General features: G+C 47.6%; 1 protein-coding gene across 1 annotated transcript in view; it reads left to right on the forward strand.

Moving 5' to 3' along the window:
• The first annotated feature begins 5,162 nt into the window (after positions 1-5,162).
• ARHGAP33 (Rho GTPase activating protein 33) overlaps positions 5,163-16,836 on the forward strand; it is a 40,852-nt gene continuing 29,178 nt past the window's right edge. The window contains exons 1-4 of the mRNA XM_054998660.1: positions 5,163-5,203; positions 14,896-14,990; positions 16,405-16,489; positions 16,606-16,689. Coding sequence (XP_054854635.1) covers positions 5,198-5,203; positions 14,896-14,990; positions 16,405-16,489; positions 16,606-16,689 — 270 coding nt within the window. The 5' untranslated portion in view covers positions 5,163-5,197. The remainder of the gene's footprint in view (positions 5,204-14,895; positions 14,991-16,404; positions 16,490-16,605; positions 16,690-16,836) is intronic.

The raw sequence follows: 16,836 nt of genomic DNA on the forward strand, positions 1-16,836 counted from the left end.
TTTTTTTTGTGATGGAACTAAAATAAAAGTGTTATTTTTGGATCAAAGTGAATTGTGATGGTTTGTGAGAAGATGACTGATCTGGTACTTAAATGTCCAGTGGAGTGGTGATATGTGGGGCCCAAGACCTTTGTGACTCATCAAGAGAGGCAACGGCTCTGATCTAGCCCAAGGGACAGAGGAAGCGTTTGGCTTTGTGGAGGTGTATCCTGTGAGTGAATTAATTGACTATCACACCATAAACAGCAGATTTCCTATTTCTGCTCAAGCAAGGGAGGGTGGGAAAATGCCCCTGGAGTTTGGCTAGAACACTTGCCTTGGTGACACAAGGTGCTCCTGGGAATTATATGCATGTACTTAAATATTTATTCCCTGTTTTTTCTCCCCCAAAGTATCTTACAACAATAGTAAAGAAATCCACTATCAGTAGAACAAACAAAAACAGCCGGCTGTATCTTGGGCTGGTCCTGGATCCGGTGGGCTAGCCCGTCTACAGGGGATGAGCCACCCATTAAGAGCTTCTGGTGACAGCCAAGATTTTATTATGCCTGGAGACTGGGAGGGAAAACCAAAGTGCAGCTCAGATGTTACTGCTGGCAGCAAAGTTCCTTCCCATCTCCCTTTCCCCCAGGTGTCGGCCATACGCCCCCCTCAGTGGCCTTGTATACAGAAGCTGCATCTCCTATCAGGATGCTGGAAATGGGAGAATAGCAGCATGTTGCTTCTGTTCAACATACAGAGAAATGGGGAGGAGGGAAGATACCCATGCAGTGCTTATTCTGGGGAGCGACTAGAATCGGCTTAGTCACCGTCCTCCCAATATTATGGAGAAATGTCCCTTTAAAACTGTTGACTGCTAGGTTTTGGCAGGGAACCTGCCCTCCAAAAGCCACACTGTTCATAAACGTAGTGCTTATAGGAATCAATGAGAGCAACGTAATTCAAAATGCATACATCTCTCCCCCATCTTATTTCAGGGTTCCCATTGGTGCATGACTACGCCTGGTGTTCAGCTGCCCTGTGCAGAAATTGGGATGTGCAGCCAAATGCATGGAAGTGCCAAAATACAAGCTGATCAGAAGCCTTAAGGCTTCTCTGTCTAGTGTCCTAGGGCAGAGTCCGGCCTGTGAGTTCTCTTGTGCTGCACTTGGTTGTCCAGCTGGAGCAGCAGTATGAATTGCAGCAGCGCTGGGTTCTGTGGGAACAGGCTGGGCTGGGAGATCGACAGCCACAGCTGGGATCACTGCCTAGGTAGTGCCAGGCATAAAGATGGCTGTGTTGCAAAGAACAAATTACTTTTGTCGATTAGCTCCATTTGTCACTGTGCCTTCCTCTTCACCATTGTCCTGTCTTCTGCTGTTCTTTTTGAATGTCTCCGTCTGTCAGAGCTGCAAAGTCACTGCTGATCTTCCCGGGCTGTGTCCCCTTTCAGTCATTCCGAACCCCAGTCCATTGTATGTACAAGCTGGATGCTGAACTCCGGCAGGCCTCCCCGCTGTCATCAGCTGGGAGGATCAGAACTTCCATCTGTCATTGCCTGCAAACACCTGGCTGTAGTGTACCACGTGTGTGGTTGGGCTGTACAGGTTTGGGAACACACTTTAAGCCATCTCCATAAGAAATTCCATTAGGACTTGTGTGTATCCTACTAAACTTGGCATTGTAGGTGTGACAAAATTTTGGGAGCTGGACTTTATTTAATTCACTTATATCCTGTCTTTCTTCCAATGGGGACCCAAAGCAGCTCACATCATTCTCTTCCATTTTATCCTGACATCAATCCTGTGAGGTAGGTTAGGCTGAGAGGGAGTGACTGGCCCAAGGTCACCCAGCAAACTTCCCTGGCACTGTGAGGATTTGAACCTGGGCCTCGCAGATGCTAGTCTGGCACTAACCACTATACATAGAGATAAAATACCTAGGGTTCTCAGCTTAGGGGTGCTTGCATGTGAATTGTTTTGCAGGCATGCGCTGCCAGTGTGCGCTTGGAGCACTATAAACTTTTTCTCAAGGTGACTGATCGTGAGCTGCCAGATCCAATAAGATGTAGATTAAGTGACATCCACACTGCAGGGACCTAAGAGATAGGGGGGAAGCACAGAACGGTTGTGGAAAAGTGATGAATGTGAAGAACGATCCCCCTAGTTTCCTCTTCCTGCTTCATCTGAAGGTTGCACGTGTCCTTTAAGCCCCTGTGGCATAAGGTTGAAAGTTGGGCCAGGGCACTCAGTCGTAAGGAACAATTGTGTTGGCTGAGCAGGGGGTGCCACTCCCTCAAGAAGCTGCAAAATGGGATGACTTGCTATTCCAATGTGCTGCTTCCTTTAAAATTCAAGATCTTTTCTTCAGTGAAGAGAATCTACACACATTTGTGGGAAAAAAATGTCAGCAGGCTCGGCATTTCATCTGACCCTGCTCTTTCTCAAACCCCCTTCCGTGATTCTCTGGTACCTGCTCATCATCTATTCATTGTCAAACATTCCATTTACTACTACTACTACTACTACTACTGCTGCTGCTGCTGCTATTTATTTATAGTCTACTTTTTTCACTGAGGTCCAGGGCAAATTACATACTGCAAGTGAATACAATATAATCAATAGCTAGGACATTCACAGCAAAAATACAACATGATCAATAGTTGGGACATTCAATGTCTTTCCTTCCCATAGCAGGATCTCCAACATCGCACGAAAAACAATGCAGATACCAAAAACAATGTATTTAAAAAGCTGCCAACTGACCCCCCGCAAAATCAGCCAGTTTGCCACATAAAAGACAAACAGTTTGGGACCAGCAGTAAAACACACCAATACTGCTGTGATTAGAAATGGAACAAATTCACAGCATTTATTCTGAGAGATGTATTTGTACTCTTCCAGATTTGGTTCCCTTATAATAAGGCAGCAGCTGAAAGCTATTGACTTAGGGTCTTTTTAAAAAAAGATTGGTTTCAACAATAAGTAGGATAGCACTAAAGATGGAGCCAGACTTCCCTAGCACACTCTGCATTAAGCCTGGAAATTGGCAATTGGTGTAAACAAGATGAAATGGGAGTAATATCTTCCTGGCAGTTTGCTTGCTACCCACACTTTAGCCCCCCCCCCCGACCCAGCTGCAGTTTCCAAGCGCTCTTCAAGGGCAGCCCTGTGTATCATGCATTACAGTAGTCTAGTATGGGCACCACTAAAGTATGTGTAACCTGGGCCAGATCCCTCCTATCTTGGAAGGGTGCAAGCAGTGCACGAGCCAGAGATGGCTAGAGGCATCCCTGAGCATAGCTGCCACCTTGACCACCCAGGAGCATCTCCAAGCAGTAGCTGTGCAACTCTATCCAGCACACAGGTGTCCCCATCAGCTGTTCCTGACCAAAAGTAGCTCCACTCTATCCAGCTGACTTTTGAACTTAACGGGTTCCCAACAAACCTATAACATGCATGTTTCTCATTTTTCTGCCAAACTTGTGGCAGCCTGAGAGCTTCCATGAAAATTGGGTGAGGGGTTGGAATTGTAGCTATATACATTTATGAGCCAGTCACAGGGAGGTGGACAATTGAATACGTGAAGGGCTATTGGTCTGTATCAAGGTTGGTTATCTCCTCTAGCAGTGGCTCAAGGACTTTCACATGGTGGTTGGGTTACAAATCAGCACTCTGCTGGTTCAAATCCCACTGCTGCCCTGGGCTCAGCAGGTGGCCTTGGGTAAGCCACTCCTCTCAGCCCCAGCTGTTTTGTGAGGATAATAATAACACTGACTTTGTTCACCACTCTGGGTAGGGCACTAATCTGTCTGGAAGAGCGGTATATAAGCACAGTTATTATTATTACCCATGACCCAATCCTTTTAGTTGGCATTGAATTTGGGAACTAGATGCTCTGCCACTGAGTCACAGCTCCTCTCTCAGTTGGTATGGTTTCCTTTAGGTATCCGGCCTGCAGGTCGGCTCTCTGTGAGGGCTGATGGTAGAAGATGCAGTTGTCTATCAATAAAGAATGTCTGCCGTTATGTAACAACCCGCACCCCCCAGCATAGCTCGACGTGTCGCATGTGATGTCGGATCCCAGCTTTGACTCGGGGTGAGGCTGGCTTCTTTTTCAGTCCCACCCGATCGCATAAATGCATCCAACCCTTCCTTTATGTGCTTGCGCGCACCTGCCCTGGGGCGCACCTCTGGCTTTGATGGCGCACCAAGTCTTGCGCTCACCACTGTGGGGTCAGGGGGAAGCGCATGCCTTTCCCATCGCAGCCCTACCTCCGCTTGCGTGTTCCTGTAGTTGTGTGTTGTGTGTGTGTATTGGGGAGAGGCGCTCCTCGCTCTCTGTACGCGCGTTCATCTCGTAGTAATACTCCGTAGCGCACCATCTGCTTGGCAGTTGTAAAAAATGAAGATCGGGGCCAAAAGTCCGGGTGGGGGCGGCTGGAAGAGAAGAATAGGCGAAGAGCCAGCCCGGCCTCTATGGAGGCGACTTCCTTACGGGGAGCCACACGCGCTCCTGCCCGGGAAAAAGGGAGGTGGCTGCTTTGCTTGGCTAAGGGAGAGGGAGGCTGAACTCCCCGCACTCCTGGGTTCTAGATCCATACCAGGCGAGAGCGGCTGCGAAGAGCCACGAGGAGGCACGGAGGGGAGAGAGAAAGCGGGGGGGGGAGAGGGAGAGCCCCTATATAATAAATGGCTGGGGGGGAATCATCAATTGCTGCCGGGGGGGGGGGGGTTGGGGCTGGCGAGATGGCCGGCTGCGCTAACAGAAGCTTCTTTGTGCGCTCCCTTCCAGCTGCCGCGCCGGGTGCCCCTTTGTTCCAGGCCCGGGGGGGGGATTTTTTGCAACCCCCTTCGGTGCCATCAGCGCCCACTCGGGCGGGGGGAGGAAGGGGCAGGGGCGGCCTGCCCGATCCCCGACCCCCGGGCGCCCCCCTTTTGTGCCCTGCCTCGCTCGCCCCCGCTCGCCGCGGCCCCACGCCCTCCTCCTCCGCGCCCGCCCGCCCCCGCCAGCCAACCAGCCGCCGCTCCCCCTCCTCCGCCGGCCCCATCGGCTCGCTGGCTGGCTGGCTGGGAGAGGAGCGAGAGGCGGAGGGAAGGGGCCGGGCCAGCCTGGAAGGGGCCGGGCCGGAGAGGCGCGGGTGGCGGCGGCGGCAGCGGCGTCGGGCGTCCCTCCCCTATTGTCCCCGCTCGGCCCGGGACTGGCTCGGGCTGCCGCCATGGTGGTGAGTGCGTCGGGGATCGGGGCGGCGGTGGCGACGGGGGTGCGGGGAGGGGTCTGGGGAGCGGGGAGAGGCAGGATCGGGCGGGGTGGCGCCCTCGGGCTGCGCGCTTTCCCCGTGGCATGCACCTGTTACCATCGAAACCCGGGCCGGGCGCCCCAGCGACGAAACCCCGCCCCTGCCTGGTCCGTAGTGGGGAGGGGGAGATGGACGGCATGGCCCGACTGCCCTCCCCCCTTCCGCCTCCCCCCCATCATTTTCCTCCTTGTCCAACCGATCCAAAATCTTGGACTGGGGAAAAAGCGCACACATGGGGAATCGGGTCTCTTGAGTTCCTGTTCCTCTTTCCTGGTTCCTCCTTTATACAATTCTTTTTTTTCCTGGTTTGGGATTAGCGCCTGCTAAATCCTGCAACTCAAGAGATCGGGGGAACAAAACCCTTTGCTGCCTCAGAAACGCATCAGCACCCTGGCTCAGTCCTCGAATTCCTCTACACTAAAGAGCAATGGAGGAGAAAAGGGACCAGTATCCCCCACCTCCGGAATCATGGAGGGGGGTTCTGCCTTCTCCATTGTAATTAGAAGATCCCCACTGCTCTTCTAACAGTGTGATCCTATGCAGCAGAAGAGCAAGATTTGAGACCAGTTGCAGTTTAGAAACTAGAATCTAGTTTCAGGTAGGTTGCCGTGTTGGCCAGCAGTCAAAACACAAGATCCGGTCCAGTAGCACCATAAAGACCAACCTGAATTCCAGGATCAGAGAGTCAGAGCTCCCTGATGAAAGGAGCTTTGACTCTTGGAAGCTCATATCTTGGACATCTAGGTGGTCCTTAAGGTGCTACTAGACCCGGATATTGCTCTTCAACTAGAATCTGGTTAGTCTCTAAGGAACAACTGGACTCCGAACTTGCTCTTCTACTACAGACCAATACAGCTACCCATCTGGAACCATCCTGTGCAGTGCTACCCCAGTCTAAATGCATTGATTTCTGTAAGTTTAGACTGGAGTACCTCTACACAGGATTGCACCGCAAATCATCTTTCTGTAGGTAGTGACTGTTCTGTGCTTCATACAGCCTCAGCTGTTGGGGTACTAGAGCATATCAGGACAGGATGGCTGGATAACCAGGACAGGGGTCAAAAGCCAAGTCAGGAAGCAAGCAGCAAAGAGTCTTGATGGAGAGTTCAGGCAGGATTAAGAGCAGACCCCCCCCCCCCACTTGTGCTTCATCATCTAGGATGACGTTTACAAGTCATACTGAATTTGGACAGGCATTTCCTGCTGTAATTTGAGTGCAGAGCTGTCGGGCTTCTGTCATCAGGTGGGTTAGAAGCACCCAGCCCAAGGTGGAAGAGGGAGAAAGCCTTGACCCCATCAGGTTTTGTGTACAAAATGCTGTTTCACAAAGTTCTCCTTTCCCAGATGGTTTGTACAGCTCAAAGCAGCTTTCTGGCTGATCCTCAGAGGAGATGCACAGTATCTTGTTTTAAAGAGAAAGGGTGGGAGAGCAGCTTTGTTTCGTGTGGTAGACACGCTTTCGTCCTGCCGTCGCCTTGGGTCAAATAATTGGCAGGTTTCTGGCAATGGGTTGGAACCAGATGAAATTTTCCAGTAATAGAAGGCCTTTCATTCAGCAGAACAGAAACTTTCTTGCTTCCCTCCTTCCGGCAGTGGCCCCGGGATGTTCCAAAAATGGTGCTTCTGGGGAACAGGAATGGCAAGAAGGGGCCAAATGGAAGTTTACAGCAGAAGGGGTGGAAATGAGCAGAAATTGCACCTCTCCTTCCGTTACCGTAAAATTTAGTGTGGCTGCAATCCAATATGAAAACCTACTAGATCTGTCCACAAAGGATGAGAGGAGGATGAGTGTATACACCATAAGGAGATCTCTCTCTCTTGCAAACCTCCTTCCTTCCTTTCTATCAAAAAATCTAGCTTTTAATTGGAATAGTATTTATTTATTTACTTCATTTATATCCCACTTTTCTCCCCAATGGGGAACAAAAGTGGCTTATATCATTTTCCTCTCCTATCTTCACAACAACCTTGCGAGGTAGATTAGGCTGAGCGTGCGTGACTGGTCATGCAGTGAGCTTCAGTGCCAGAGTAGGGATTCGAATCTGGTTCTCACAGACCTTCGTCCGATACTCTGACCGCTACACTTCACTGGCTCTTTAAACATCTTTGTCTCCTTGGTGGTCATTGCAGTTGTTCTTTCATTTTGCTAGTAGCATAGTTTTCTTCGCTTAGTCTCCTGGCTTTGCATGGTCATGAGGTCATATTTTTAAAACGAGTGAGTTTTTTTCCTTTAAATATCATTGAGACATGTGAATTTATAAGAAGAAAGTCATGTTTCACATTGGCTCCTGAAACGACAATGATAATAACCCAGAAATGCAAATGAACTTATTTTCTACCTACCTTTACCCCCAGGGAGCTCACGGTGGCATAATTGCTCCCCCTCCCATTTTGTCTTCCTAACACACTTGTAAAGTGGTCTAGACAGAAAGAGTGTGTGTGTGTGTGTGTGACTGAGCCAAGGTCAGGTAGGGAGCTTTTTCCCCCAGAAACATTTTGCACAGAAACGATCTCCCTCTTTGGACCCAACTTGCCTAGCCATGCTAATCCACATTATAGAAACATCATGTGTTCAACAGGGGTCTGCCCTTGGAGACAGTGCAGAAGCTACGACTGGTTCAGAACATGAAGAGCTAGTGATAGCGGGGCCAAGTGTTGCGTGCATGTGCCCCCCCTCCTCAATTCTTTGATTGTTACATTGACTGCCCAGTTTCTCCCTGAATCCAATTCAGGGTACTGTTTTTAAACCTTAAAAACCAGGACGTTTTTATCTTCAAGACCACTTTCCCCCACATTTGTAACAACTTTGGTTGTCTGCCAAGGTTTAATTCATGATCACTACCTGTGAAGGGTGAGATCTGCTTTGGCCGGGTTGGACTTTTTCTGTTGCCGCACTGGCACTTCGGAAGAGTTTGCCAGAGCGAGTGAGATGGGTTCCTCACTTAACAGCAGTTCAGGAAGTAGTGCACAGCAGAAAGATGTAAATGAGCCCTGGACAATGTCTGATTGTTCGTCCCCTGGGTGGTCTAGAGGCTCATGAGATGTTATGGTGAATTCTCCGGATGCTGGATCTCTCCTCTTTTACAACCCGTGTGGTATTTCAATCTGGACAGAATGTTTTTGAGTTTTGATACTTAAGCAGCTTTGAGAAAGAAAAAAACGGGATATGGATACACACGAAGCCGCTTTATACTTGGTAAATCAAGGCCTGTGCTGGCCGCTCAGATTGGCAGCAGTTCCCCGGGCTGTCAGACAGAGGTCTTTCCCATCACCTCTTCAGTGATCCTTTGAACTGGAGGTGCCAAGGATCGAATAGGAGACCGGCATGTCAAACTGCACCACAGCCCCCCCCTGCAAATAAATAATGGCCAAGTGGGGATTTGAACCTGGGTGTCCCCCATCCTGGTCTGATGGGTTAACCACTATACTGTGCTGGTTCTCAGACACGGTTTTTATTAGGTGGGGATAAACAACAGCAGGAGGGGAAGAGAGACGGGCCCAAGAACAACTGGGAGCAACTGTAATAGGAATGAACAACTCAATTTGTGTAAGATATTTTCATACAGAGCTTGAATTCTGCAAGTTTCCCAAATCAAGGCAACCATAATAGGTATGAACAACTCAATTTTTGTAAGATATTTATTTGCACACAGAGCTTGACTCAATTTTTGTAAGATATTTATTTGCATACAGAGCTTGTGTTCTGCAAGTTTCTCAAATCAAGGCTGACTAGTGGAGGGGGAACAGAACTCCCATGACCCCATTTGCATAGCTTATCATGCTATACTAGCTTCTGCTATGACAAAAACTCTATGGGGTTTGTGTGTGTGTGTGTGTGTGTGTGTGTATGTGGTGCTCTCAAGTCAGAGTTGACTTATGGCAACCCCTGGTGGGGTTTTCATGGTAAGAAACTATCAGAGGTGGTTTACCATTGCCTGCCTCTGCAACCCTGGTCTTCGTTGGAGGTCTCCCATCCAATTACTAACCAAGGTCGACCTTGCTTAGCTTCTGAGATCTGATGAGATGAGGCTCACCTGGGCTATACAGGTCAGGGCAACTCTATGTTATAAAGCACCAAAAGGTTCCCCTTTATACTTTCCTATAATGGATGTCTTTGGTGCCAGATTTTCATCTCATTGGGTAATGTGGGACAACCATAGCTATTTCCTTTGTTTGTGGCTTTTCCCCTTTTAAATTTTGAAAGATGCTTTTTGCACATTTTTTTCCTGGAAATCAGTGTGTCTTTGTCAATAGTTGCATGGAATTTCAGCTTTCTGAGCAGGGTGGAAGTACTTGAACCATTTCAGGCTATGCTTTATGTTACCACTTTATCAGTGAGATTTACAATGCCCCAATTTCAGACTCCTTCAGACTGTCCCTTATTTTATCATAACAGGCGGGCCTTAGGCAACATTTCAGTTTTCTAGGTGGTGTTCAAGTACCCAAACAATTTTGATAACCTCAGGAGTGGACCATTCAGCACCTAAAACAACCAAATAATTCTGGTGCACCTTTCTAATGATTAGTCACATGGGTTTTTATGAACAAATCTCCTTTGTAAGATGTGATGTCTTTCCTGGTGGTATAGGGAACGTCCAACATTTGGTTAATATTGATGGTTGCAGGTACATTTTTGTGAATGCTTGAAAATATCCCTCAGCTATTTGGAGATTTGGAAATGAAGGTTGATAGCGATAGCGGCTCCCCATTCACTGTTATGTCTCTTGAGTTTTTGGACAGTAGCAACATTTGTCTGTCAACACCCACATGTGCTTTGGAATTTGTAACACACAAAACAAGCAGCTTTGTGCTGGGTGAAACTCCTGGCCCGTCTAGCCTAATACAATCTGTTCTGATTGAGTGCAGTTCTTTCCTAGCCTCATAACATGGGGTCCTTTTTATCTGGAAAAGCTGGGTATTGAACTTGGGCAGGATTCAGTGTTAAGAGTTTTTGGGTTTTTTTGGCTGTGTGTGATCAAAGGCTGCCTTGAAGTCAGAGATATTGCAAAGGTTCAGAAACTGCCAACAGAGCAAATTTCGATATTAAGTGTGCTGCTAAGTCAGAGGTATTTTGATGAAATGCATGCTGCAGGGAGGAAGAAATCAGGCATTGTGGTTCATTTCTGGAAATGGCAGTATTCTCCATCTTTTGCTGTTAATTGTAGGGGGGGGCATAGAGGAAAGGACAGCTGGAAGGTAAAGAAGTGGTATCATCTATTTGTGCGAGATTGGGACTTAAAGGGTGGGGGGAACCTCTCTGTGGTAGCTCATTTTCCAAGTAGAGCAATGGATTTCGTCTTTCTGGTTCCCTGGCGATGTTGAAATTTGATCATGAATACAAGACTTGCTTCGGTTCATTGATGAATGAATGGACATCTCGAGCAGTAGAGAGGAGCAATAGAGTCTTGTGATCAGGCGCAGAACTGTGTTCTTAAAAAAAAAGAAAGATGCAGACAGAAATTGTTATTGGAACCCATTATTCTAAATATAGACATATTTTCATATGCTATTAAGTTGGAGCGTTTTGGACAACGCGTGTTCCAAATTTCCTCTTTCCGGCTAGCGCCAGAGTATCCTAACCACTTCGTTTCCATGCTTTGTTCTGGCTGCAAAATGTAGGGCTCTCATGTTGTCTTTTCTGAATGACAGACAGCTTTTGTTTCAAGCATACATGTGCATAATAGATCTAAAGGGGCAGAAAGATGGAGACTTGAATTAAATTTGAGGGGGAAAGTTAGGAAGCTGCCTAAATGCTAAAGGAAGCACGGCTTCTTGAATCCTAGAATCCCCATCTAGAATCTTTGAGGTCTTAAGAGCTTAGCAGAGGCAGTCTGCAAGTATTTGACTTTTAGACAAGTTCACAAGGTTTAGGAACTTGACTTCCGTTTACACAAAACTTTAAAGAATTTTTGCACATTAAGGTTTAGATCCAGTCTAAATGTTCCATTGACAAAACACACTGTTCCTGCCCCCCTCCAACTGCAGCCCACTAAAATGCTGCCCTTGGGGAATAGAGGACCTTGAAAAATGACATGTGGAGGGGTTGGCAACAGGAAAGGGGGGGTCAGTGGAAAATGCTCACTTACAGTGAAATCCTAAGCAGAGTTACTCCAGCCTTAGCCCATTGAAGTCAGTTGGGCTTAGACTGGAGTAACTCCGCTTAGGATTTCACTGTTAGTATGAATCCAACCATGTGTCAGAAGCGAAGCTCATTTTCTGGATCTCCTCCTTGTGAGCAAGCAACCAAGGGGTTCTCAGACACCTGGAAAATAGCTACCTTAGTCCCTTGGTCCAAAAGAGAGAGAGAAATGACTTTTGACATCATTCAAACAGAAAATCTATTTTCTCCTTTCTTAGAAACCTTGAGGAGAAATCTGCAGCTCCTTCTACTGTTTATTGAGAGCACCAGGGTGTGCTAACCTCAGAACAGAACACCCCAGTAATCCAAGAGGCTAGAAAGTGGATTAGACCCTGCCAAAACTCATATTGCCTTCATTTTGACCTGATCCAGAGATTGCCTCTCTCAAAGTGCATTGTACTTGACTGTGAGTTACAGGCAGGTAATCATGTATCCAGCTCAGTAGCTTTGGGTCGGAATCTCTGTCTCCATGGCCCCGAACAAGGATGGCAATAAAGACTCCTTTCTGCATCTGGCCAATGAACGCACATTCAGACTGTAGGTTGTGCCTCGCATGTTTCCCCACGGAGAATAATTCCCCCGACATAGAAAACTGGATGCCTGGCAGAAGATTTCAAGACCAGTGGTTCTTAAACTTTAAATTATTACTTGTTATTTATGTTATTTATAGTCCCCCTTTCTCACTGAGACGCAAGGTGGATTGCACGAGGGCAGATCACACAAGGTGGATTCAATAAGATCAAAAGCTGGGACATTCAATAAACAATACAATACAACAGGGCTCATTTCGAGGGGGAAGGCACCGGAACGCAGTTCCGGCAGTTCCCCAAAGAGGTCACATGTCAGGTAGCCCTGCCCACCTGACTCTCGGCCATTTTGGGCCCATTTCAGCCTGGATTGGGGCCGAAACAGCCCAGATCGGGCCTCTGATGGGTGGTGGATCACTTTCCCACTCAGCAGCGGCCCGATCCTGACCATTTGGGGCCCCTTTTCAGCCATTTTCAGCCCCTTTTTGCCATTTTGGGCCCAATTTCAACTCTGAATGGCCAGGATTGGGTCCAAAACAGCCAGGATAGGTGATGTCAGGGGGTGTGGCATATGCAAATCAGTTATGCCAATGGCACACTTCTGGTGACGGCAAGGGATGTGGCATATGCTAATGAGTTATGCTAATGAGTTCCTGCAGCTCTTTTTCTATGAAATGACCTCTGCAATACAATAGGGTATAGATTGCAGAAGCAGAAATCTGGTACAGAGTTGAAACAATGTTGAAACAAATCATAAGCCATTTGACATGACATAATAAACATAATAGTAAATAACTAGAAAATATCTATGCTACTTCTCCAGGGAACCTGGCCCAGGTTGCTTACAAAATAAAACACAATACAAACATAAAACATTAAAAGCTGTTAATCTAAGCCCAGAATTAAAAATCTCAACCAGAGCATAAAAATTTAAAACGCAGAGCGGCTTAAAATGAATGTAACTGTTGCAAGCTTAAAAGCACATGATAAAAATGGTGTTAAAACATGAAACCGCTAACTAGTAAGTCTAGTCGCACATAGCGTCTTCTCCCCAGACTGAATGTGGGTAAACTCACTTTTCCCATTTTGTAGCAGAAGCTGTTGAAGGCAGTGCTGATTAGCTGTGAATTGCTAGAATCACTAATAGGCTTCTGTCCCTCTCCAAAGCAGTTTTTCTGGTTTTAAAAACTGATTCCAGTTTTTTTAAAAAAACGTGAAAGGAAAAGGAAGATAAATGAACATGTAACTGAATGAATGCCCATATATTTAAAAAAACTGAAAGGTAGCCAACCCACCTGAAGCATGGGGCAGGAAAGCAGTCAGGGTAATGAATGAGTGTTCAGTTTTCTGGCTGACATGCCTGTCCAATGGGTTGCAAAGGGAAGGTAAAGATGGACTTGAAATGCGTAACATTTGAAGTTCGCAGCAGGTTCTAGTTCATCTGCATTTCTCTGTGCAGCCTCCAGTTCGCAAGACATGTAAGATTGGCCCAGAACATCTAAAATCTACCCTGTCTAACTGCAAACACATCGCTTCACCAAAAGTCAGTGTTTGAGTGAGCCATTATATCCCAGATCAACTGGAGTGTTTGGCTGTGGCCCCAGCTACCTGAGGGGTATTTTTTCAGGAGCAAAGCAAACCAACAAATAAAAAACCATGTTACCCCTTGAATTAGAACCAAAGTGACAGAAAAACATTGTGCAGGCTTTCAGGTTCCACAGAATGCTTCATCGGGCTGAATGTTAAAAAGGGAGGGGGGTAAGAAAAGGTGATGTTTCAGGCCCTGATCTCAAGGCCTCTTGTCAGCATCTTGTATAGAATTCTGGCTGATTTTTGTAGATAAAGTAGGACTGGGTGGATCTCGTATCAGGTTGCACGTTTGGCCTTCTGGGAAGAAGATGAGACAGTGGCAGCCTCCAAGTGAAAAACCAGTACTTAAAGGTTGTGAGCCGGTGCTTTGTTTTTGAGTCATGCGCTTATCCTCTTAGATCATGTTTGGGTTTTGCTGGCAATTCAAGCTCCGGCTGTCTGGCACAAAAAAGTTTTCTGAGGACTTGAAGCAGTATCCAGAAAATATGAGTTGGATCCAACCAAGTGTCCTGCTGGTGATAAAGGGAGGAGAGGTACTACTTTGACCATCCAAAGGCAATTCTGGGAATCGTGGAAACTGCATAGACAAAGAAGTTGGAGGGTAGTTGTAGTAAGCATGATCATCATCATCATCATCTTCTTCTTCTTCCACCTTTCTCAGTGAGATCCAAGGCAGATTACACAGTGCAATAAAATACAATATAATCAACAGCCAGGCCATTCACTGAGCAAAATTCAATAATAAACAACAGTTAGGGCATTCAGTGAGCAGATACAATTGGGAACGGTAGCAGAAACTTTGAAACAAGCATAAAGCCGAGGACAGAGATAAACTCTTTCTGAAACAAAGTGTAACTAATTTACACGGCATATTTAGCAACATGGAAACTCCCTAGAAGGAGCAGATCTACATCAGCAGACAGTACCCAGTAACCTAGCCTGTAGTCCCTGTCCACACCAACGCATCTCTTTGAGCTATTTCTTATGACACAGCCCTGAATCTGGATAGAAAGCCATCCTGAATAATTCAGTTTTGCATAGTTTGTGGAATGCCAGGGGAGTGGGAGCTTCCCTGACTTCCTCAGGCAGGCCGTTCCATAAGGTGGGGGCTACCACAGAGGGAGGGAGGGAGATTCCTCCAATGAGCTCAGAATACACAGTTCATTCCCTTTTATCCTTGCATCATACTTGTGCAGTAGATTAGGCTGAGAGAGAGTGGCTGTCTTCCCGTTATACAGTGAGATTTGATGGCTAAAAGGTGACATTTGACCCCAGGTCCTAACCCAGCCCTGTAACCACTGCACCATGCTAGGTCTCTGCTCAACAACATTCTCCATGCCTTGCTTGTTTTCATTATACAGGCCCGGAGCACGGACAGCATTGATACCTCTGGAGAGGGGCAGGTGCGCTCTTTGGGGAATGCAACCAACAATGTCAAGGGAAAGCCAACCAAGAGGTAAAACACATGGAATGGACAGAGGCTGGAGATGGCCGGAGAGCTTATTGAGAGTTGCTAACTTTTGAGGCATCTCTTACAGCTGTGCCTTTAACTTGAACTTCATCTTCAACTATTAGCAGGTGCAGGGCTTTTTTTCAGGGGGAACGCGGGGGAACGGAGTTCCGGAACCTCTTGAAAATGGTCACATGGCTGGTGGCCCCGCCCCCTGATCTCCAGACAGAGGGGAGTTGAGATTGCCCTTCGCACCGCTGGATTGGTGCAGAGAGCAATCTAAACTCCCCTCTGTCTGGAGATCAGGAGGCGGGGCCACCAGCCATGTGACCATTTTCTCCAAGGGCAACCCACTGAGTTCCACCACCTCTTTTCCCAGAAAAAAAGCCCTGAGCAGGTGACCATATTTTCCTCCATGCCGGGAAGAGCTTTCCCAAGTGATTTCAAAGGCAGAAGAACAGATTGGGCCAATTTTTCTCCGGTCAGCTGGCAACCCTAAACTACTGGGGTGGGTGGAAGAAGGAGGACAGACTGCAGTCTTCTCTGGAGGTTTGCACTTTCAGGGTGGGGTCGATTTCATGTGGCTGTGGATTGGTGCTAGCCCATCTCTTCCATGGCTAGGCAGTCCTATCCAGAGATGCCGGTGTGGTAACCACCGTTTAGGACCCAGCATGAAGCCTGATTCCCTCAGGAAGGCCAGGAAGGCTTTCAGTCAGACGCCCACTGGGAGTTCTGCCACTGGGAACTCAGTTCTAAGGGCCAAGCTACAAGTGACGAATGACACTTGAACGGCAAGTGTATTTCTTCCTGTTCACTTGCCCTCCACTCAATTCACTTGCCGTGCAAGTGTCATTCGTCACTTGTAGCTTGTCCCTCAGGCTCGTGTGGGCCTAATTCAGATCAAGACTGCGACACTGGGGAGGAAGGGGCTTAAGCCTTCCCCTCCCACACTGTTTTCCCAACCTGAAAGGGCCTCGGCAACCACTTTTTGCCCCGTTGAAGAAGTGTACGAATACTGAAGGGCTACATGTCCATTTCCCTGAGGGGGCAAACAGCAGCTCACAGGGTCCTTTTCAGTCAGAAAAACAATGTGGTGTGCGTGAGCAAAGGTGTAAGGTAAGGGTGAGGTAGTTGTCCGTGAGAGGCTTCAGTGGGAGCGTGAGACTTAAGCCAGCTGAGAGAATTGGGTGCTCCTTCTGGGGGTCTAGAACAAGTCATAGGGCTAAAAGGGCAGTGAGGGATGGCGGAAAGGAATCCTGTTCGGTCTAGGGTAGTGCAGTTGGTTTTGTGGCGCTGAGTAGCAAGGGTTTGGGGGCTACCGTTCCATATTTTGACGGAACATTTGACTCCTGGGTGGGATTCTGCCTCAGAATAATGCTGTGTCCCATTTCCTGGATTGTACCCCTGTCTTTCTTCGTAGGCTTTCCATCACACGGGGTCACTTCCCCAAGCTGACTGAATGTGCCCATTTCCACTATGAGGCAGTGGACTTTGGAAACATCCAGGTATGTCTCCTTCCCTTTCTGCCCAAGGATATAGGGGTTGAGGAATGGGTAGCTGGGACAACTGGGTTCCTGAAGCAGGCTAGGGAAAGATCTTTATTTTCTGTGTTTCTCCACAGCTTCAGCTTGCACCCGAGCAGAACGAGAACCTCAGCAACTTAGAAGAGGGGGAGTTGCTTTTTGCCATCCAAGTCACCTGCCAGGTGAGAACCCCCCCTCCCCCAATATTATTTGGCAGAACCAGGTTTGTTTTACTGGTTTTGCCGCTTCTCTTGAAGAGAGTTGTCAGCTGATTTAATAGCAGTTTACCAAGTGATTAATTTGCAGATCATCAAAGCCTAAGGGTGTTA

This window comes from Eublepharis macularius, chromosome 15 (genome assembly GCF_028583425.1).
Source record: "Eublepharis macularius isolate TG4126 chromosome 15, MPM_Emac_v1.0, whole genome shotgun sequence".
Classification (NCBI taxonomy): domain Eukaryota; kingdom Metazoa; phylum Chordata; class Lepidosauria; order Squamata; family Eublepharidae; genus Eublepharis; species Eublepharis macularius.